This window comes from Heloderma suspectum, chromosome 1 (assembly GCF_057233095.1).
Source record: "Heloderma suspectum isolate Gila_16-S chromosome 1, 16-S_ref, whole genome shotgun sequence".
Classification (NCBI taxonomy): domain Eukaryota; kingdom Metazoa; phylum Chordata; class Lepidosauria; order Squamata; family Helodermatidae; genus Heloderma; species Heloderma suspectum.
Window position 1 is genome coordinate 132,988,425 of NC_139458.1, and position 22,420 is coordinate 133,010,844.

General features: G+C 42.9%; 1 protein-coding gene across 2 annotated transcripts; it reads right to left on the bottom strand.

Moving 5' to 3' along the window:
• Positions 1 to 7,796: 7,796 nt before the first annotated feature.
• Positions 7,797 to 18,851, bottom strand: PSMD13 (proteasome 26S subunit, non-ATPase 13). Of its 2 annotated transcripts, XM_084816270.1 has the most exons (13): positions 18,651 to 18,851; positions 17,151 to 17,229; positions 15,178 to 15,212; positions 15,025 to 15,080; positions 14,151 to 14,194; positions 13,824 to 13,910; positions 12,757 to 12,928; positions 11,907 to 11,986; positions 11,692 to 11,817; positions 10,884 to 10,946; positions 10,143 to 10,223; positions 9,711 to 9,827; positions 7,797 to 8,799 (listed from the first exon to the last, which is right to left on the bottom strand). In XM_084816270.1, the coding sequence occupies exons 1-13, from the start codon at positions 18,743 to 18,745 to the stop codon at positions 8,704 to 8,706; spliced, it is 1,131 nt and encodes a 376-aa protein (XP_084672396.1). In that variant the 5' UTR covers positions 18,746 to 18,851; the 3' UTR covers positions 7,797 to 8,703. The 2 variants fall into 2 exon arrangements, with proteins under 2 accessions (XP_084672396.1, XP_084673187.1); XM_084817061.1 differs by lacking the exon at positions 10,884 to 10,946.
• Between the last annotated feature and the right edge of the window lie 3,569 nt (positions 18,852 to 22,420).

Consider the following 22,420-nt stretch of genomic DNA (forward strand, 5'->3'; position numbering starts at 1 on the left):
TAAACAGCCTGCAAGTACATCTGAGAACTCTGAGACACGTGTCTATGGCTGCTCAAAGGTGTGTGTATTTCATATGACCCTCTACACTTACTGCAGGAAACACCAGTGTACATAAAGGGTGAAACCCTCGATTTGGAGGCATTCTTAGGTTCTTTCCTCTAAATGTTGACAACTGGCTTGTCATTTAATAAGCTGTAACTGTCCAGGGAACCCAGCCAAAAATCTAATGCACACAGAGGCTTTGAGAACTATGTCGAATCCCTCACACATACAAGAGTGGTGCAAACTTTCTATTATGTAGAAACAACTTTTTCTCCAGCTCTGGAGAAAACAACTCATTTCCTCAAGCTTGCCAGCTAAAGCCTGCATAACACCCTTCTGCTCAAGATCTGACACATACAGTGGAGGCTGGTGGCTCTGAGTTTGGCGGGGCTACAGATCCATTCTGGGTGTCAGTCAGAACCAGCTAGAACTCTAAAGGAGCTATCCAAGCCGCTGAACCTGTTTTTGGGGTAGGGCTCAGCACCTTGGATAGCTCCTGTAGAGTTCTGGCTGGTTTCGACTGAAACCCAGAATGGGTGCATAGTCCCACCGAAATCAGAGTCACCAGCCTCCACTGGACACACGTACCAGGAAACAGAAATGCAAGAACGTTACACCTCATTTGTGGCACATTAAAATCAAAAGCATAAGCCAAATTATTTCCATTAGGATGAAAGACTATTGGTGCACATCCAAATGTGCAAAACTATAATTTCAACAAGACTTCCATGGATATTTATTAGTTGAGTGTAGAAAACCGAAGAACACAGAAAGTTAAATTTTAGATACTTCATTTCAGCACATTTTTAGAAAATAGCACCCACCTTCCCAAGTGGCATGCCCTCAAAAGCAAACACATTCAAATTCATCTTTATGTAGAAAGATCTTTGGCTTTTTTTGTGTCCGGTTGAGTATTATCGGATACCAGAAATACTACGTATAATAGAATTTTGCATGGGTTCCAAAACTGAGCAGAGAATCAGATACCCTTTAAAAAAAACATTGCAACTAAAAAAAAGTGTTTCTTGCCCTTATGCCTAAGTAGATTTACTTGACCAGTACCTGGACACAAGCCTACTGGCTGGTAACCGTATTCATGCTTCTATGAGCTCCTTGGAGTACAAACCTTATTCATACATAATAAAATCAATGATTGTACACATACATTTAAATATTGATAGGCAAGAGTCTACAGAAGGTTTCACTAAGTAATATGGAACCTTTGTACCTATAAACCAACTGTTTTTTGTGGCCTCCAGTCATGACCCCTTTCCTCGTAACACAGGCCTGCTTCTTATTACTTACCAAGAAATTCCCTCTTGCTATCACACCACTCCTTGAATAGGTTTTCCAGATGCAGTAACAATTTGATTGGTTTTAGAATAAAGCATGCAGATTGATATGTATAAATCTATATACATATAAACTTCTTTAAAAAATTGCTGAAATTATTCTGAATTTTGCTTTTTTGTGGCAGTTAGGTTTCCTTGCTATAGAAGGAAATTTATTTTTGCACCAAATGATCATGCCAGACCATGCCAATAACAACTTTTGAGACAGCACCCATTTCTGGAGGATTTTTTTTTTTCATTCCTTGATCAGATGATCTCAGCTCAATTAATGTAAGTGAATTTGAACAAAGGTTGAAAATCACTTTCACATATACTCGGAATAGGAAAACCAAGCAGTGTCTTTCACTTATTTTTCAGTACACAAAAGAATTACTACGCACAGTCACTGCTGTAGCCTGTAGCACAAACAGATTCTCTACTTTGCAACTTGTTCAGATGATGGGGTGGATCAAGCAGGCCTGCACTACTGCTCTCAGCGCAGAGGTGTTTGAAGGTCAGACTATTGCCAGTGTGCCCTTGCAAATAGATTATCTGCAGACCAAGAAGTAACTGAAGGGCCAGGAGGGCCACAGGCCACTGCAATGTCCAGCAACACATTTCTGAACGCAGCCTTCGCTTATAGGTAGCAACAATGAGATTCCAAAGACTAGACCTTGTTTATGTTGAATGATGCATGTTGTGTACAATGAATCACAGTATAAAATAAAGTGACACAGAGATTAACAGGCAGACCCATTTAATAGTGTACATTGTATGAACTCTTCGGTCTGAGCCAAATCATCCCATATAAATGTAGCTATTACAGCAGCTGGGTAAGTTCTCTTGAGCCAGACTTAGAAACGGACCCAACATACTTCTCCGGCTCAGATTTTGGGTTCCCATTTTTGGCACCCCACCCATCCACCAAACTCTTTTCCCTTAGCTCAGCAGTTGTGGGAACAGTGAAAAAGGTTTTTTTTGGGGGGGGGGGAGAGCAGAGGGAATTTCCCCCTCCCTTTCTGTTCTGCTTGCTAACAGTATGGCCCGGAAGGGAGTATGGGAGATGGTGTTCCCCCAAGGCTTCTGCTGCTGTTAAATGAAAGGGGGGGGGGAGTTCACTGGGGGGTGGTTAAAGGAAGTCAATGTCTTTCCAAGCCTACAGGTTAGCTCAGAAAAAATGTTCTGGGTATTTTCTGCAAACCCCAGAAAAGATTCCTGAGCTAATCTGAGGACAGCATTGGAGGCCTCACCTTTCCTTAGTATGTGTATATATGCCTATATGTGTTATTTATACCCTGCTTTTCAGCCCAGATTGACTCCCAAAGCATCTTACAATTCAAATTCACACAAAGGTACAATGTGTTAGGTGTATGTGTGCATGTGGCCATCTCTTCTAGCCCCTGTCAATTGGTGATAGAAGCCAGGTTCTAGGGCTTTCCCCAGAGGAGAGGGTAGGAGCTGAAGGTGGGCTCAGGCTGGCTGATAAGGATGCCAGCTGTCAGGAATAGTTCCTCCTCCCTCTTTGCAATCAACACCATAGAGAGCCAACACTTCAGGCTATTACGACTTTATTTTGCTAAAGACTAGCCTTTCTGCAAATGCAGATTCAAGGAAGCTCTCAGACTGCCCCAGGCCCTAAGCAACTAATCTGCAATCTCTAATCACAGAAAACGAACTGGAGGGTAGGGAAGTTGCTGACCGTTGCTTTGCAGTGATGCCCCTCCCTTAGGGTGGCTCCCTCCTACACTGGCTTCCAAGAGTGGCTGTCCTGGAGGAGCATCTGAGCCCTGTCCCTATCTTTTCCCGCTTTGCAACATACCCTGGCGTCTCTCGAGTCAGACCCCTCTTCCTCCTTGGAAACCGAAGTTCTTACAGTGGAGGGAGGAGGCAGCAACTTAGCGTGGGCCATCTGTTTGTCAAGGCCTTCGGGGGAAGTGCTCCCAGCGTCTCAGCGGTCTAGGGAAGGTTCCTCCCCTGGGCTCTGACCTAGCTGTTCCAAATCGGATTCAGAATTGGAGCTGTCAGACATCTCAAGAGGCTTGGACTCATCCCTGACACCAACTCTCAGAAGCAGCCCATTGATCTGCTGTATCTTCTGGTCCCTGGCAGTTGAGAACCCTTTCAAATAATGATGAATATCCTATATGAACTTTGCCACTTTGTAGGGAAAAGCAAATCACACCTGATAACTTACACATGCATGAACTACGTATGACAATTGGTGTATAAAGGGTTATGAGCCCCTGATAACCTAGAGCAAACCATTACACCTGGAATGCTGCACAGAGCATTCACTTCTATTTCTTCCTTTTATAGGATCAAGCTATTGGACTGACTGTAATGTTTGCAACCTTCTTGGTCCCGTCCGGTTGGGTTTTGTGCCATCTGGAGCATTACAAGAATCCATCTGGTGACTAAGGGACAAGCAGAAGAAATCTACTAGTGAACATGGTCACAAAGAAGGGAATGTCAAAAAGAAACTTGTATCTTCTGTGATGGAAAGATATCCCTTCAGGTTTTTATAATTAATAAATTTTAAGAATCATAGCAGCCAAAACAGGTTTTTATTCAGAAAAAAGTGCAAACTGCTGATGACACTGATAATGGACTTCTCACTGCTCTCTTACTACAAAAAAGGGGTACTTTATGGGAAAACTGCCAATTTCACCTGTGCTACTTTAAATCATCTTCCCAAGGCTAGAACTAGCTACTACAGAGAATGGATGGTTGTCACACACACAAAACAACAATTTCTCCTCTTTCCTTGTCTCCCCACAATCCAATGAAAGCATGCACTAATACCAAATGTGGAAACTGACAGCTAATAGACTGGAGCGGGATAGGGTGGGGAAAAACCCCTTAAGCAGTGTTCCATCAAGCATTTTGTATTACCAGGGAAAAGAGGTAACATACTGGACTGCTCAGTAACATCTGCTTCATTCTAGCCTGCAGAAAGTCTAGGAAACATGAAATGGTGATCTGTACTGCAGCTTCAAAATCTAGGTAGCTATGGACTTTATGGGGAAGCAAAGGGATAGGGAGCATAGGTAACTCAGCCCACTCTGATATGTGAAGCAGAACTCATGCATGCTTCTCCCCATTCTTTCACTAACTTGCATGAGCTACCTTCACCTTTGGAGCTCAGACTTCACACCTCAGGGTACGACACCCGAGTTTTGATTTGGTCATTACACCAGAAGTCCAGAAACAGGTAGCATGAATAATTCCCCCATAAACATTTAAATAACTGCTTAAAGCAGGGGTGGGGAACCTATTTTGGGCCAAATTGGGACCAGACAAGCGCATCAGGGCCACTCCATTGTGCCCAGTGCACTTGTCCCCCCATGCACACATGAGATGCAACGCGCACATCAAGGAGACGCTCCTGGAGGTGCTGGCTGAGTCACACGCTGGGATCATTCACTGGTGTTATTTCAGAGCAGCTGGCAAAGGACTCAGCCAGTGCCTCAAGCTGCAGTTCCTCAAGGCACCAGGCCAAATCTTGACCTGGCTTTGCTTCCCTCTCGCCTTCCAAGATTGGGGAAGGTGAGGAAAGAGAGCAGTCGACTGAGCCATGACTTCGGGGAGCGCTCCTCAGGGCTGCAGCTCAGCTGTGCTCCTGCCCTCCCTTTGTTCTGATGGGCTGGAGCCTAGCCTGAGGCCTCTGCAGCAGGATGGGGCAGGCTGGTGGGCCAAATTCAGCCTGCAGGCTAGAAGTTCCTGATCCTGGCTTAAAGAATGAGACTTACTGACATGAACAAGGTACTATACGCACATAAGTGGTTTAAACTCTAAAGACCATGGATTATGACTATAACTTAGGCCTTCCTCAAGAGCAGAAAACTCAATCTTGACTTCGGTGTTTATTTAACTATATTTATGAATTGCTTATATTGAAGAAATTTCTATGCAATGTACAAAAACAAGTCTTCAAACAGAGGATGAGATCACCTTCCTGGGAACACCTGTTGGAAAAGGTGTTTTTAGTAGGCACAAAACCCGCAGAAGGGTTGGTGCCTGCCCAATTTGTAGTTTAGAAATGTGATGCAAATCACATCAAGAGTGCCTGCTGTGCCAGCTAAATCAAGCCCAGTGTTATTTATGCAAAAAAGTTGACGAGAAATGCAGTTCTCTCCATCTGGCACCATATTTAAAATGTGTTGTTCCTGTAAACTGTCCTGGAAAGTACGGACTGAATGACAGCATAGAAATATTTCAAATAAATAATCCGGCAACATTCATAACTCCACTAGCACATACAGAAGTAGAAGTAGCTAGTCAGAGCCGTGTATATTCTGTACAACACAGGGTAACATCTGTGTAAAGAAAAACAGTAAAGAAGTCTTTAGACTAAGAGACTGAGCTGTGAATCAGGCAGTTCCCAGTTCAAATCTTGCTTCTGCCACAAATTCACTAGGTGACCTTAGGCAAGGCACTCACTCTCAGCCTCAGTCCCTCTATCTGCAATATGGAAGCAATGTTGACTTACCTTACAGGGTATTGCCCACACACCTTCATCTTTGTAGCCTTAAGGTCTAGAAAGTTGCCTTTTTAAAAAAAATACAATGCAATGCTTATTGCTTAGTTCTGTCATCACTATAAAAATTCTACACCTGCATGGCCAGAGAACCACTGAATACCCTCAACCTGAGCTATAATGAAATCTGAACACCAAACTTGCTTATCTTAGCAACAGCTGCTGTAAAACAAAGCTGAATTTAAAGCCCCATTGAGGAAATGGGGTAGGCAGTATCCCTGGCTAAGGCAGCAGCTGCAGCATTCCTCCAGCTGCCATCCTGGTTGGGGCAGCTTTGCTGGAGAAAATGTACAAGCAGCGAAGCCAGGCCCCCAGATGGCAGGGGCATGGCCACCCACCTGACATCATCTGGCCCACAGAGGAACAGGTAGATGGTCATTCAGCCCACCCATGTTCCCCACCTGATTTAAATGAAAGTAACTAGGGAGAAAGCAAGCTCTATTGGAATAGCTTCTTTAAAAAAGAGCTGAAAATAAGACAGTAAAGGTTGATTGCCAGAAAGAGATGTTGGGAACATCATCCTATCTTCCAAGTCCTTCTGCCAATCCCCGGTGTGTGTGGCTTTTCAAAATTCAGTAGAGGAAAAATGCATTCTGCTGCCATGGTGAGCCCTGACAGAAATTAAGCCCCAAATTTTTTATTATTCTCCCAGCTCATTTAGAAAATCCAAAGCCACCTTAGGTAACCGGGAGATTGTACAACAGAAAGAACAAAATGCAGTTAGTGGGCTTTTCAATTTAGCACTCCCTTCATAAGTCACTCAGGCTGCAATCCTATGCACAATTATCTGTGAGAAAGCCCGATAAATACAGTAGGACTTATTTCCAATTAAACTTGCATAGGGTTGCACTGTCAATGCTCCAGAATGCATGTTTTTCAACACAATCTTAATGTGAACACTTTTAATTGAAATTCATGGCTGAAAAACAGCAAGGAAATAGTGACTGTCCTTCTCACAAAGACAGCAAGGCTTCATCTGGGCTGCACCAATCCAGACTGCAGGTGGGGACTCACTGATATGCAGCACATTATCCACTAGAAGCGGGGCGCAGTCATACAACAGTGAGAAATTCACTGCATCTGAATCACAGGCAGCCAAACCACCTATGAAAGTTATTGAGCAAATTGGTCTTCAGTCTCTCACCTTTTATTGTTCCCAGTTAACAATCATCACAACAGAGCAGCACTGAGATCAGAAGGCTGCTTGAAACATCAACCTCCTACGAACAGAAGGCAGCAGCTGACTAGCAAACTTTCAGACTTGATTGTTAAACTACCCTGTGACTCGTGTTGCCTCAGCCTCTTCCTTCTTGCCAAATCAGCAGATGACAAACAGCTGTGGTAAATCCCAGTTGTTGATTTTTTTTTACTAGCGGCAAACCATTCAACTCCTTTATAATTGCTAACAGCCTGTTTAAAGAAGCAATTGTTCTGCACCATCAGAACAATTCATACGATGCTAATTCAGAGAAAAATGCCTGGTGCTGTAAACTCTACAACACAGTATCCCCCCCCCCTCGCCCCCCAACATACACATAAACTGGAAGGGAATCTGGATTGCACCAGTTTTAGTTTACTAGCCAACACATGTGCAAGGCAAAGGTCAGCCCGACAAAGCGCCCATCCAGCATGGGTGAGTACCCCAACTGCGGCTGAATGCTACAGAAGGTATGCATACTTGATCATAAAGCCTCAACCAGATAAGCCCAGGCCTAACCCACCTAAAAAAATATAATTTAATAGTCACTGTATCCTGCTTTTTACAATAAGAGTTCTAAGGTGTAGAAGATAACATTTGTAAATAGATGTGTCTGAAAATCACAGTACATAATCCCTTTCCTTATCAAGTCCAGACTCATCCTATTATTGCTGGAAGAGGAGGCTGGCAGAAGCAACGAGATCAGAATCATGTCTTCCAGAGATGCAATCAGCAATCATTTCTTTAACTCCATTTCTCTCTGAAGGGTACAAATACTACAGTAACACTAGTTTTGGATTTCTTAAATAGGACTGCTGCTCAATCCAAGACTCGGCGTAAAAGCACACCAACAGAACTGCACAAGAGGGAAGGCAGAGAAGTTTATTCCAGCAGTTATTTTACTGCATCACACTTCAGGATAAAATGTTCATAAAAGACAAGAGCAAACCCAAGGAGAATATAAAAACAAATCCACTAAATTTATGATTTTATTCTTGGAAAACTCATTGATGGGATTGAGCAGCTTCCCCTACTGCAAAACAGGGGGAGGCTAGGGGAAAGAGGTGTGTTCTTGGCTATGCTGCCTTTGGCCTGGCAAGGAGACAGGTTCCAGGGAGGAAGTCATGCTCTCCCCCCACATTCATCAGGAATGCCTGACAATGGTTGATGGTAGCCCTTCCTTCTTGCACACCAAATGCAAAATGGAAGTTTTGCTGCCATCCCACTGTTGAGTTAGCGACCTCCACTGCTTTAGCATAGAGTCCCCTAGCATCCTCCATTGCAACAGCCTCACACCAAGACTGATTATAATCCACCATTATGGGGTCCTTATCCCCCCCTTTGGTGTCAGCACGATGGGAGCTCCCATGGGCAGCGCTAATCAAATGCTAGTGCATAGGAGGGAATTCCCGACTCCAAGCACCAAAGGGTTATACAGCAAAGGCCACTTAGTCCTCTGTACAAGCATCAGAAAAGTAGTTCGTCCCTTCCTCCCCTAGCCCCCCTTTTAATAGAATTCAGTACAGAGTCAGTGGTCAGGGCACTGCCAGTATCACCAACAGTACAAGATATTCCCTCAGCCAGTGCAAGGTCCTCTATGTTAGGATATCGTGGGCTTGGTGCTCCACCAACATTTCCATGCTCTTCACATCTGTGCACCAGAACTCCAGGCGGTCTTTCATGCCCTTTATCTAGGAAACAAATCCAAAAGCACTTCAGGAATTGAGATACAAACAGGTAGGAGAACAGTTATGAGACAAAATTGAAATTCTATATCAAAATGTATTCTGCAACAGCCAGCTTTAACAGCACAATCCTGAACTTGATGGAGGGGGTGAGGATAAGATGGTGGTGGCGCTCTGACATCGGGGAGGCGCTCTGACATCGGGGAGGCGCTCTGACATCGGGGAGGCCCCCACAGTGAATCTGTGTGTGGAAAGCTAACACTAGCAATGTTCCCACCAGCAGTAGGTGGTGTAAAACCCATTGTGGGGGCGGGGCACAGGTGGATTTGTATCCACTGGATCCAAAGCTCCTCCAGTCCCCCAAGCTGGCTCAGCCTAGAGCTGAAATAGAAAATTCCTCTCCCGTTGTAACCAATGGAAGGGAAAGGTTTCTTTTTGGTTTTTAAATGCAGCGCCAGGAAAAAGCTGGCACCACCTGACCTTCTGCCCTGGCTGGCTCAAGCCAGTAGTGCTTGGGGCGAGGTGGTAGATCCAGCACTTCACTCCCCTGACCCTCCTTTGGAATGCACTGTCAGCTTCTCTTTTAAAGACAATTTCAAATGCAATTAGTCTCCCAATGGTGTCTACTGTTTCCACTTGTCTTGGTAGCAAGGTATTTTTCTTACAGATTCAAAGATGCCAGAATCAAAATGAATAAATATGAACATTCTTCCTGCTCATTAATTCAACAAATTAGCTTATAAACTTTTTCTGTTTTAAAGCCAAGGTGCACACATAAACAGTGTGATGATTAAATCAAACCCTTTACCAACGAACAGTTCCATCTGCCTTCCACCCCCCAAAAATGCTTTCCCCCAACATTCCATGCCATGCAGAATAGGGTGTGTGTGTGACACTGAGATTTCAGCAGTAATTACCTGTTGTAAATCCAGCACCCGTGGTTGGACCCATGTCATGTGAACCCTTTTATCCACTTCATCAATACTGCCCTTCACCAAACCCACTGAAAGTGCTTTCATCACTAGCAGCTCCACCTGCAGGAAAAGAAAACTAAGAGTCTCTACTGGCTTCAGAAGACACATAGAGTTGTTCCCAGAAATGTTACTATGCAGCTTACCCATCTAAGCACTTGCTACAGCTCAAAATGGAACAGTTACTACAGAAAGGTAATGGTCTCTGTAAAAACCTGTCTGGAAATTGAACTAAGCCAAATTTAATACAAATTACTTGAAATGAAAACGTCACGTAAAAGTGAAAGGTGCACACCCAAGATGTATCAGTGAATTAATACACTAAACACAGCCTAGAGCATTTGGTTTCCTCCTGTATGAGCTTCAAAAGCAACTCACCTCATTTACAGTGACTTTGGCACTTTTAGCAATCTCCTCAAAAGTGAGTTGCCTGTGGTTAGCTGGTCGAGTGAAGGTCATCTGTAGCCAAGAAAAACTGGAGTTAAAGCTAACTTAGGCTTCTCCTGGGCAATTGCCCGCAATTATGTAATTAAGAGACTGCCCCCCAAAAGGAGAAATCTTTCCAAAGCACTTCATCATAATTTCCTTTGCATTACAGTGACTTAAAAGAGGCTTTGGACAATAAAAATGTTAAGATTTAAGACTAACTTACAGAAGGGAACCTCACCACTTCTACAAAACAGGAACTGCAATAAGGAGAGTCAGATTAAAAGGGCCATGTATATGCCAGGATAACAAGCACCACATGCTACTGGGATATTAAGTGGTATCTTTTACATAGATGTAGGCTCCCAAATTTGGACTGCCCCTTTATGGATTATGGGGAATATGACCATTTCTTTTGCCTCACAATGTAAGGGACAACTACCTACTGTTTCACAAGGTTAACCGACAGATGTTTTTGGGGGTAGTTATCCAATAAGACAGTCAATTTCTAGAACTCTTAGTAGTGCCAAGACTCCTGCCATATGAGGCCACCAAGTATCTGAGAAATGATCTACTAGAAGACTGGGTGAAAATACATGACCAAAGTTCACAATTCATATGAATACTTCAGGTCACAAGGATTCCATGTTATACAGGTGGGGAGCAGTGGTGGTATCTCTGCTATGGACTCACCTCCATGAGGCACAGCAGCTGGATCTTCTGGAGGAGAAGAGCTTCATTTGCAGCCAGATCTGGCTGCAAAACATGGCAGTTCAGAATATCAGCTATTCCAAAAGCTTATTCTATATTTACTTTAATTTAGCAAGCTGTCACCCCCCCGCAACATAAAAAACACTGAACATTTGTCTTGCTTCTGTGTCATGAAACCACCGCCTCAAGTCCACCACAAATCATTCAGCAGAGATGTTTTAATTTTAAATGCAACCATTAAATGCAACATCTTATATGTGGAAGGGATATTGAAATAACTAAAGGATTTTCACAGGTGAGTAGCTTTCTCAAATGATATTAGTAACTATCCCACTTCACCTGAGGTATTTGGATAATGTCCACTGTAGCTGGACAGTCCTATACTGAAATGAGCACAGGTCTTGCAACTTGCGACCCATTAAACACAACACAGCCTACTACCAACCATGTACCATGGCCTGCCAAATGCTTGGCAACCCCTCTAATTTTGTAGTCCCAGGTAGACAGCAAAAAGAGGAGGTGTGAGTTCTTAGTGGGCCATTACTGGCTTGGTAGGTCACAAATTGTGCATAACAGAGAACAGTCTAATTGGCTTCATTCAACCTGTTTTAAGAAGCTCTTCAGTCTCTCTGAATTTATACTTATTTAATAATTATACTGGATGGGGCAAAAATTCAACTATATCAGTAGAATATATATGTATGTCAGGAGATGTCAAGAGACATTCTTCTAGAGCTGTTTTTTTTAAATTATTTGCTCAGAGCATTATCAGATCACAACAGCTACCCACCTGCTGGCCCCACGCTGATTTCAGTGCCTGAAATTTTTCCACATTACCACTGTTGAAGGCATAAAGCGTGTCAATCAGCCATTGTCTGTCAGTGTCCCTCAGAGACTCCAGTACTGGGTGCATAAGCTGAGAATGGAAATAGGACAAGGCATTATTGAGATACAGCAGCCAGCTTCTTCTTCCCCCAACTTTTTAACCAATAAAATTCTACTTACCAATTCCCCAAAGTTATAGACTCCTTCACCCAGAAGTCCTGCCAAACCTAAAGTAAAGGCTCTTTCCTGTTGGTCTGCCACTAAAAAGAAGAATGTTCTGGTTCAAGTGACAGTCCTACAGTCATCTCCCAATTTCCCAACCCCATAATGGCTGAGACTCTACTGAGTGGCATGCACATCATTTTGATCAGAAGTTGGAACATGTGACATTTTCTATTAATGTATGCATATATTACTACACACACACATATATATACCTTCCCCTAGCTTACTTTACAAAACACACACACACACACACACACACACACAAACAGGCTGTGAGCATTCTACACACCAAAACGCTAAACTTCTCTATCTGGTTTTTTTTAAAACAATGCACACTTATACTGTTACATTTATTCCAATTTAAAGATTCAGATTGTCAACTGGGTTGGGATACTTTGTCAACAGCGTAAGAGAGAAGAAGAAAAGGCATGCGAGTTGGGGATTGATGGCCACCTGCATGAGGGAACAGGTAACTGTAGTCATAAGAGATAAAATGAGATGTGAAGGGATCCAATATCACATCCCATAAACAGAGGTCTTACTCAGATTGCCTGTGCTTCAGGAGGCTTCAGAGATAGCCCTCAGTATGAGGGCTTACTACACATAGCCCGGCCTCTATAAAATTCTACCTCACCATAAACAATCTCTCACTCATAGCAAGATAAACCTTTCCTTGTTCTAGGCCTACTTTTCTGACTCAGAGTTCCAACAACAATCTTGACAGGAATCTATCCCCATACAATACAGATCTCCATAAGTACAACAGTTGCAATATGTTCAACACTGAAAGAAAAGGGAGCACTACCTGGCAGATCTTTAACATCTATACAACCCAGGAACCTTAATGCGTCCTTATAATAAGAGGCATGATTCCCAATTGTCTGGTAATACTTGCTGGAGAGATCATAGAAGCGGCTGTGAACAGATGTCACACCAGGAAGATTATTCAGCATTTCCTCAACCTCCTCAATCGTCTCCTGAAGAAAACAGAGGAGATATCAGCTCTTACAGATATTTTATACGCATCTGCATATCATCGTTATTGTCTCGCTGGTCTTACAAGCATAAGCATGTTACAGTATCTTGTTTAATGGTAAGGAAACAATTAACAGCAATATTTATAGTAAATTGGAAGACTCCCCTATTCCAAAGAGTGGTGGAAGTCAGATTAACTCAAGAACACAGACATTTTATTTCTGCTGGCAACAGGATTTACACTGCCGAAAAGTCTCAACTCGTCTCAAGAAATATGTCTGCAAAAATGTATTCAGATTTGAGTGCTTTAAGTAGGTAACTCCATCTCTAAAGCTCCTAATTATGATGATAAAAAAAGGAAATAGCCTCCTGACTAATCAAACATAATGAAATCCCAGCTACCTATTCTTTGCTTGTGGTAAATTCATCCCCATTCTTCATTTATACAAAGAACAAATAAAGTGTAAGCTGTTCATTCAAGACAAATTTGAACAGTTTACAGTGGGCCTTGGATTATGATACTGAATTAGACTGACTGGAATATGCAAGCAAAAGGAATCAAGTAAATATCAAAAGCTGTGATCTCCAGCCATTTGTAGGAAACTGAACACACCATACACCATAGGCACAAGCATTTTTATGGCACACTCAGTAATATATACTTGTTAGAAAAGTGAACACTTAACTTCTAAATATAGTTGCATTCCCAGAAATACACAAAGCTGAACAAAAGAATCAAATGGATTTTAGTCTTTTCCACCAAATTCAGTACTAATATACACATGCACTAGAAGACAGAGAGATACTAAAAGAGTTGCACAAAAAATTCAGAAGCCATCTGATACAACATAGTTAAACTGCATTAATATTTACACACAAATATGAATATTGTCTTACCTTTGTGACTTGTAGGTCACCAATGTTTAATTTCAGAGCCCCAATGGCTGTTTTACATAGAATCACAGCTTCATCACTGCTTTTCACCTGCAGCCACAATACAATACACATCATAAAACAGCTATTTTTTCAACTGGCGATTAGTGCCAGTCAAATAGAGCACAAGCAGTGTCAGCTTAATTTAGTCCCAAATTTGACTTTATTCCTATCCTTGGTCATTTCCTTCCTGAGAATGAAGTGTCGTTTGTTGGCTGATTTAGTAGATGTGTTGAAAACAGTTTTACCCAAATTGATCAATATACAGTATCTGCCAGATACCAAACTTACCTTTTCCCGGGTCTTTTCCAGAAAAGTAAGGGCTACATTAGGATCTAAAGAGGTGTAAACAAAAAATCACATTAAGGTTCACATAAACTCTTGCTGTAACCTATTTTTTTAAAAAAGTCTTAGAACTGAGGTCTTGTTTTGATGTTAATTTCCTTTGGGGATTGTTCCTGGGTATGGATCAGGAGCAGGGGGCCTCAGACACATTCTGAGGAAAAGTGCATAATCAAATGTTTGCTTGGATCTCCGATCTCAAGGACCTTCTGGTTAAATGTCCCCAAAGTCAAAGAAGATCTCATGTTCAAATAAATATTAGATTTCCTGTTTGATCTTTCAATTTCTCTCCACACTGAGTGGTATGAGTGTGCAAGCTGACTCCCAATCACTATACTTGTATCCACTCCAATTTAGACTCCACACCGACAATAGATTCTGATGAGGTAACTGAAGCAACTGCTCGTCCAATTTTGGTGGATGAGTTTCACTTCTTTCGGTCTGAGGATGCAGACAGGTTGCTTGGAGGAGTGAGGCCAACCACTTCTTCCTTAGACCCATGTCCATCCTGGCAAATGAGAGCTGCCAAAGGAGGGGTGGCCAGTAGGGTGAAGGAGTTTGTAAATGATTCTTTGAAAGAGGATTATGTTCCACCCCTTCTAAAAAGAAGCACATGTAAGACCTTTGCTTCTTTTTGAAGAAGCTTCATTGGATCCCACCATCTTAGACAACTACTAGGTAGTTTCCAATCTTCTTTTTTAAACTAAGGTCTTAGAACAAGTGGTGGCAGTGCAACTCCAGGCTTTCTTAGATGAAGCTGAATATTTGGATCTCATCAGTTCACCCTGGAAAAGATACCAATGAGGAAAATAGGGTGTTTTACCTGTCATCTGCCGCACTACATGAAGAATGATTTCTACAAGGGACAAAGGGTTCACCCTGGAATAAAAGGAGATAATATGAACAGCTGAAGTTATAAAAAATATTATTTTAAAAATGTAAGACTTTTCATTTTTAGGTATTTTAAAAGCTTTACCTGTGTTCAAACTCACTGATAAAGTTCTCATATAGCTGTGAATCAAAGAAAAAGCAGCAAACTTTAGCAAGAGACATTTTGATTAATGAATCTTTATCACTACTACCATCTAGGGCCCTCCTCTACAGATGAAGAGTTCTTAACCAGCATACAAAACACAGTGAACACTACACTGCAGGAGATATAGTACCAACAGAATTTCTAGAAAATGAGGTACATCCTTACAGGAGGAAAATTATCTTTATTTATGAATTATTACATAAGTGTCTCTAACTTTTTGTTCATATCAATCTATATACCAAATACATAACAAAATCTATAGAAGGCAAAAACAAACAAACAAACAAACAATTACAAAACCAACAACTTTTAGTGGTACGTAGTTCTGCTTAGTGTGTGTATGCAAGTTACCTATAATCAATAAGCCCCCAGTCACAGAAAACTGCTCAAACAATTCAATATTATCGATAATAATTGTGCTAAAACTGAATTATGCAATTGCTTTAAAAGGAACAACACTGGTGAAATGCGTGGCCAGACATAGCTGTAAGGTATTTTAGGAAATGTGTGTCTGTTAGTAGGTCTAACCCACTTTTTAAAGAAGACAGTCCTGCTATAAATGCCAAAGTTTGTCTTCAGAACCAAATACCTTTAGTTCTTCATACCCTTTTCATGATCCCATTTCCAGGGGAATTATGGGAAAGTTGAATAACCAAAAAAGTTCAAGTCTGAAGATATTCTCTGCAGATTTGAAGGACTAAATCAACCCACTACTTAATAGTTCTGAATTCTGGGATCTTTGTGCACACATTTTCATACAATCTTTGGGTTACAAGTACTTGTATCCCTTCTACTGAAAGAAGGCTTTTTGATACAGCAGAAGCTTCTGTGAGCAGAAAATGGGGGAGGCGATTTCCATGGATTCCCCCTTCTTTCTGCAGCTTCCCACAATCTGTTCAAGAGGGTTGGGAGACCCTTTGGAATAGCGTGGGAGATGGTGTGGGGGCTGCAGAAGAAAGGAGGAATATATGGAAATCACCTTTGTGCTTACAGAAACCTCTGCTGAATCAACAAGCCTTCCATCAGCAGTGTGAAGGACACAACATAGAGTTGGAGGGTGCCTTGTAGGGAGCCGTCTAGCACAAACCCTTGCTTGATGCAAGGGTTACAGCACCCCCACCAGATAGCTGTCCAACCTTTGCTTAAAGACTCCAAAATTTGGATAGCCTACCCTAGGCAACTGTCTACCCAGCCCAGTATGGCTGGCTGGGGCATGCTGGAAGTTGTACAACTTTTTTCTGTCTAAACATGCATAGGATTGCACCCTTAAGCCCATTAGATCTAGTCCTGTCTTCTGAGGCAGCAGGGAACAACTCTTTGCCCTCTTTTATGTGACAGTCCTCCAAGCATTTGAAGAGTGCTGTCAAGTCCCCCCTCAGTCTTCTATTCTCCAAGCTACACATATTCCAGTTCCTTCAACATTTCTTCATAATGGTTGCTTTCTATACCACTGATGCTGCCCTCTAAATCCATACTTCTTTCTTCATAGTTCCTCTACAAAACATAAACTATAATCTATCAATTTACCTTGTTGCAATGACATCACATGCCATTTTACATCAATGTAGGTACTAGCATTCTGCCTACAAAATACAACCCTAAATTAAAAATAGAACTGTGATCCTTAGTGGGTGCAAGTTACAAAAATGAACAGAACTTTCATTCAAGTAAATAGCGTAGAGCGAAGTGATGCATTAGGTAGTTGCCATCTATGATGCCTTATCACAAGCAATGTTTGTATTCACAAAACACTAGAAATGTACATGTATTTCTTCTCTAACTGATTGCCTTGCTATCTTTTTGAAGACTGGTTTATACTTATGACAATTCCAAGAAAACGGGCAAATAAGAACGCTCAAAATACATCACCGTAATCAGTGCTATGCCATTTGATAAAACTAGTGTACGTTTACCTTGATAAGTCCATCCCCTTGGGCAAAACACGGGTCCTGTACGAAGTCCAGAACCTGAAGAGTCAGCTGGTGCCAAAGTCTGCAAAAACACACAGAGATAAATGAAATAGCAAGTGCCAGTATTGACAAACGTACGCATGAGAAAACCCAGTTTCAGAATTCTATCTATAAGAATGTAAATCCCATATCCGTCAAAGAATCAATGCATGTATTCGAAAGTTAGCCTAAACATATATTTGAGTAGTTAAAGAGTTAATCTGAGTAAGAATAACAGCAAACAAACCACCATAACAGACCACTTAAAATGGGGGGGGGGGGGCACGACAACAACGACAAATTATCAGAAATACTTCAGTGTAAGTGGATCTTGTTAAGAGATTTCTGGTGGCAGGGCTGAGAAAGAGACCCTTTAACGGAGACCCTAGAGGGCTGCTGCCACTCAGAATAGACAATACTGGGCTAGATAGGCCAACGGTGTGACTCATTATAGGGCAACTTCATATGTTCACTAACACTCCTCACAATCCTGCACAATATTTTACATAGGCCCTTGAAAGCAGCCAATAACCTCTCACTTTTCAGTGAATAAGCAAATAGCAACTTCTCTATGCCTTAAACCAGAGCTACTTTTAAGGCGTTACCACATACCCATGTCCCACTCCTAACTTAACATTTTAACCCAAGCTGAAAAAGATGCTATTTTGCTATTACGATGACAAAGAAAACAGGGGAAATTATCTTCGATAACTATCTGCTTGGAATGCATTCCAAAGCTATTGAAGAACGCGGGTTTCTACTTTCGTGTAAGCTTTCCAAGCCTCTGTTTGCAGAGTGATGGGGAAGGCTCAAACACTTCAGACAAGAGAAGCTAGTTTAACAATCTGTAAGTGTACAAAGGGAGAAGCACAGTAGCCAGGAGGTCACAGTAAATCTTCAAGCCCCTGCACTCACCGAAATGAACATGTCTATTATAAAAGAAGCTCTTGCAAAGCACAAACTAAGTGCAGAACTTCCCAGGAGACTCTCGGGTGCTTCAAAGCCTGTGACCCCAAGGGAAGTGCACTTTGTTTTAGGAGGCGGGGTATGCCATGCCCACCTATACATCTCCGGAGCGAGACACATCACACCAATTTGTGGTGTCACAGGGGCATGTTACCCTGGAACAGCGCAAGAGGCTTTGCCAGGGCTGGCGGAAATGAGCGAGCGAGGCTCGTTCTCAGTGGGGAAGCGGAAGAGAGAGGCAGACACCAAACACTATATATGCTTCCCAGATACGCAGACTGTTACGCGGAATGGGGGGCGGGGGCGGTCTTCCACCGCAGGACATCCTGCCGCTACCCTCTCCTTATGCATCTGCTGAACGAGGCGCCCGCCCGCCCAGGGAAAACACGCGCAACGCGCAGCCCGGCGGCGACCGCAGACGGCTCCCCGGCCATCCCCCGCGCGCGGACACACGCTCGCCGCCGCCGCCCCGCCGGCCAGCCCTCCAGCGCCACTCACTTTTTGTTGTAGAGCTCCTCCAGGCGATGCCACACGGCGGCTTGGCCGGGCCCCGAGTTCTGGCTCTGCTGTAGGAAGCCCGGTACGTCCTTCATGGCAGGGCCGGGCGAGGGGGCAGCAGGAGCGAACGCGCGGTTACTCGAAAGAGCAGCAGAGCAGGAGGCCGGGCCGCCCTGCCGCCGGAAATGCACACTCACTTCCGGTAGCCTCGGCGCGGGGCAGGCCGGGTACCGTATGGCCCCGCATAGCGCAGCATCGCTTCACAATTCCGCCCCCGCGGGAGGGGGGGGGGGAAGTGATCCGAGGAGACGACTCGCCGGTCGCCATGGCAACGGCGGCCTAGGCCTCTCCGAAAGGCCTGAACTTTGCATCCGAGCCGCGAGCGGTCGAACACTCCGGGCTTCCCTCGGGCACCCCCTGCCGGCTGTGGGCGCCGCTTGCCGTCGTGGCCTGGGGTCCCCGCGCGCCGCCGAACGGGGGCGGGCCTGCCCTGCGAAGACCTCGTGTCATTCGCCGCCGTCTCCCGCCAGGAGGTGCACAAGTGCGGACAAACTTATTAAATAAAAATGCGACCGCATATTATTACTGCTACTGCTACTATTGTTATTAATGATAAGGCTATCTAGGCATGGTAGACATCATTACACACCTTGGCAAAGGGGAAGGGCTGCAGCTCAGCAGTAAAGCACATGTTTTGTTAGCCCAAGGACCCAGGGGTAGCCCTGGCATCCGTCGCGGTTGACAGTACTGAACTAAACGGGCTGACTTACTCTAAAGGCGCCGTCCTATGCATGTTTAGACAGAAAAATGCCCTACAGACCCCAACATTCGCTGGCCAGGCTGGCTGGGGAATGCTGGGAGTTGCAGGGCTTTTTTCCTGTCTAAACATGCATAGGATTGCACTCTAAGGCAAGATTCAGGTGTATCCCAGCATTTGCGAACAATCCCCTCCGTGCATCTCCTGCCGTGCATTGGATAGGCGGCGCCCTTCGAGTTCGGAGGCGGCCGCCTATCCCCATAGGATGCGCCCTTAATCCCTTCCATCTTTCACCTTAAAATCTGAGGAAGATGCAGTACAAATTACTGTATAGGTAGTACCTTGCAGCAGAGTAAAAGTTATGGCAATAGCTATATAAGTTTTGGAAATGTCAGCCTAGCTTTATGCAGCTCTGGTGGGTTTGCCCACTAGTTCATGAATCTGGGAAGGAAGTGTATTGTATTGATTTAGTCTGGCTCCAACCCATTATTTATTGGGTAACAGGATTTACGTTGGAATTTGATCGACTTGTGTTATTGTTGAACTGTTTAAAATTCTCAGTTATTGTTAAGCATGTGTTGCTTATTGCAAATCTTCTCATGGATGCAAAGATTATAATTACTAAATGCGGCAAATTTAAAGAACCTCTTTATGTGTCAGAGTAGTTAAAAGGGCCTTGCAAATAGCTGAAATGGACAGATTTGCCAGATTAATACAGCTCAATTGTTTGTTTGTTTATTTATTTATTTATTTCATTTATATATTGCCCAACAGCCAAGGCTCTCTGGGCAGTTCACAACAATGAAAACCATAAAATACAGCACGATAAAACATAAGACTTTAAAGTTTTAAAAGTAGCATGTAAAACCCAACAGCAGTTACAACCCAGCGAAAGCCTGGGTGAAGAGGTGCGTTTTTTGGAGGCGCTTGAAAGATGCCACATTTTCTGCCTCCCGAACTGCATGGGGGAGGGTTTCCCAGAGGGTGGGTGCTTCTACAGAGAAGGCCCACTGTCACGGTTCTTCATGGCGACATTCCTTTCTTTTTGGAATGACCAGCAAAGCCTCCTCTGATGATCTTAGATGTCACCTGGGTATATATAAGAGAAGGCAGTCTGCTAGATATCCTGGTCCCAAGTTGTTTAGGACTTTATATGATAATAGCATAACCCTGTACGTGGCTTGGTAGCTAATAGGAGGGGGAAGTGATAAATTGAACTACTGGAATAATTATGGTCATTCTTATTTGGAGAGGGTGATGTTTTCTTTTTAGTGTTTCATGTGTCTAACATTTGCTGCACTATTTGTACTCAGTTGTTTTTTCAGTGTTTTGATTAAAAAAAACCACATTCCCAGTATAAAAAAGAAAAGGTGACAATGATCCTTTCTGAGGAAGTAATTATTCTCCTATATACATGTTGAAATGCTACTTCAGTAACATTTTCCATCTTGTGTTGGGAAGGACGGCAGCAGAAAATAAACTGATAATTCTTCAGACATTCTGACAACTTTGTCAGTGCCACTCGCCCCACTCCCATTGCCTACTTAAGATGTTTTTGCAGGCATTTGATCTGCTGGGCAGGGCAGAGGAATTGTAGTGCTGACCCCTTGGTTTTGAATTGCTGTATTTGTTTCTATTTTACTTTTCTTATTGTATTGTCAATTTTTTATGATTTATTTTGCACTTTTAAACTGTTGTGAATTGCCTTGCTCATGGAAAGGTGGGACATAAAATCTCTTAAATAAAATAAATGTTCTTTTTGTAAAGTTATTCTACCTCTCCTGTGAATGTTGCCAAAGCAGGAATTTGGGGGGAGGCGACAAACATCACTCTCCTTTTGACAGCATATATTTGTTAACATGTCTGCAGCTTTAATGTAACTGATTACATGAAAATGTAACTGAATTTTCGCCATAAATCTATATCCTAGGTATTCCCTATAAATTCTAACTTCCTATGTAGTAACTATAGTATCTATTTTCTGAAGTTTGCCACTTGCTGATTATGTCTGCTGCAGTAGCATATCTATCAATGCTTTTTTTATTCTTTAGAACCACTGCTAAGAATTTTGCCAATATATATACGAAATGTTAACATTCTGAAAACTATTGCATTTGGGAGCTAAATTTGTATGGCACAGTGTGTGTGTGTTTAGTAAGGGCAATCTGTAAGAGGGATTTCAGTTGCCAGTCCCCACCAACCAAGAATGCACGCATCTGCCCTGAGTGTGTTTCAGATACATTCATCCATATGTGCTCCTGCACTGCACATCTATCACCAACAAAGTTGATCAACATTGTCAACTCTGACAGAACTGATCACCGGTTGGGGTGAGAAGAGGGGGAGTGGGTGCCCATACTTAATCCATGTGCCTCTCCTCAACTGCCCTTCAGGTGATCAGCGGTGTGAGAGCTGACCGTGTTGGTAATGTGTTGGATGTATATGAGATCTTAGAGTGCAGCAGCAGGTGCAAGGCCTGTTGAATTCAAAGTGTCTCTGGAATGGGATCATAAATTGAATAATCTGTGCTAAGCATGAAAATAAGCATTTTCTAATACACCTTTCTGTCATGTGCTTGCTCAGTGGTAGTGTACTGTGGTCTGGATTGATGGATCTTTGGAAAGTTGATGGATAAATGGCCACATTGTGGCAGAGGGTTGGAATAAATGGCTTTCTGATCCCATCCAGATTTAGTTCTATGATTTCCAACATTTTAGTGGCATATGTCAGCGACCAGACACACACAGAAGCAATTTGCTCATTCTGCTCCCTTGCTAAACCCAGTATTGAGAACCAGACTGTTCGTGACTGTAAAATAAACTGTACCCATTTTAATTTGGCATGTCAGAGAATAGAGGCTTCTGCAGTTAATCAGCATTCAAAATGAAGAATGCAATGGATGCAGGTATCTAAGAGACCTTGATGCCTCTAGAAAAATGGCAGTTGGAGTGATAGCAGTAAGCTTTGCCAATGTGGAGACTGCCTTTTTGAAAAAATTGTGGAATAAATGAAA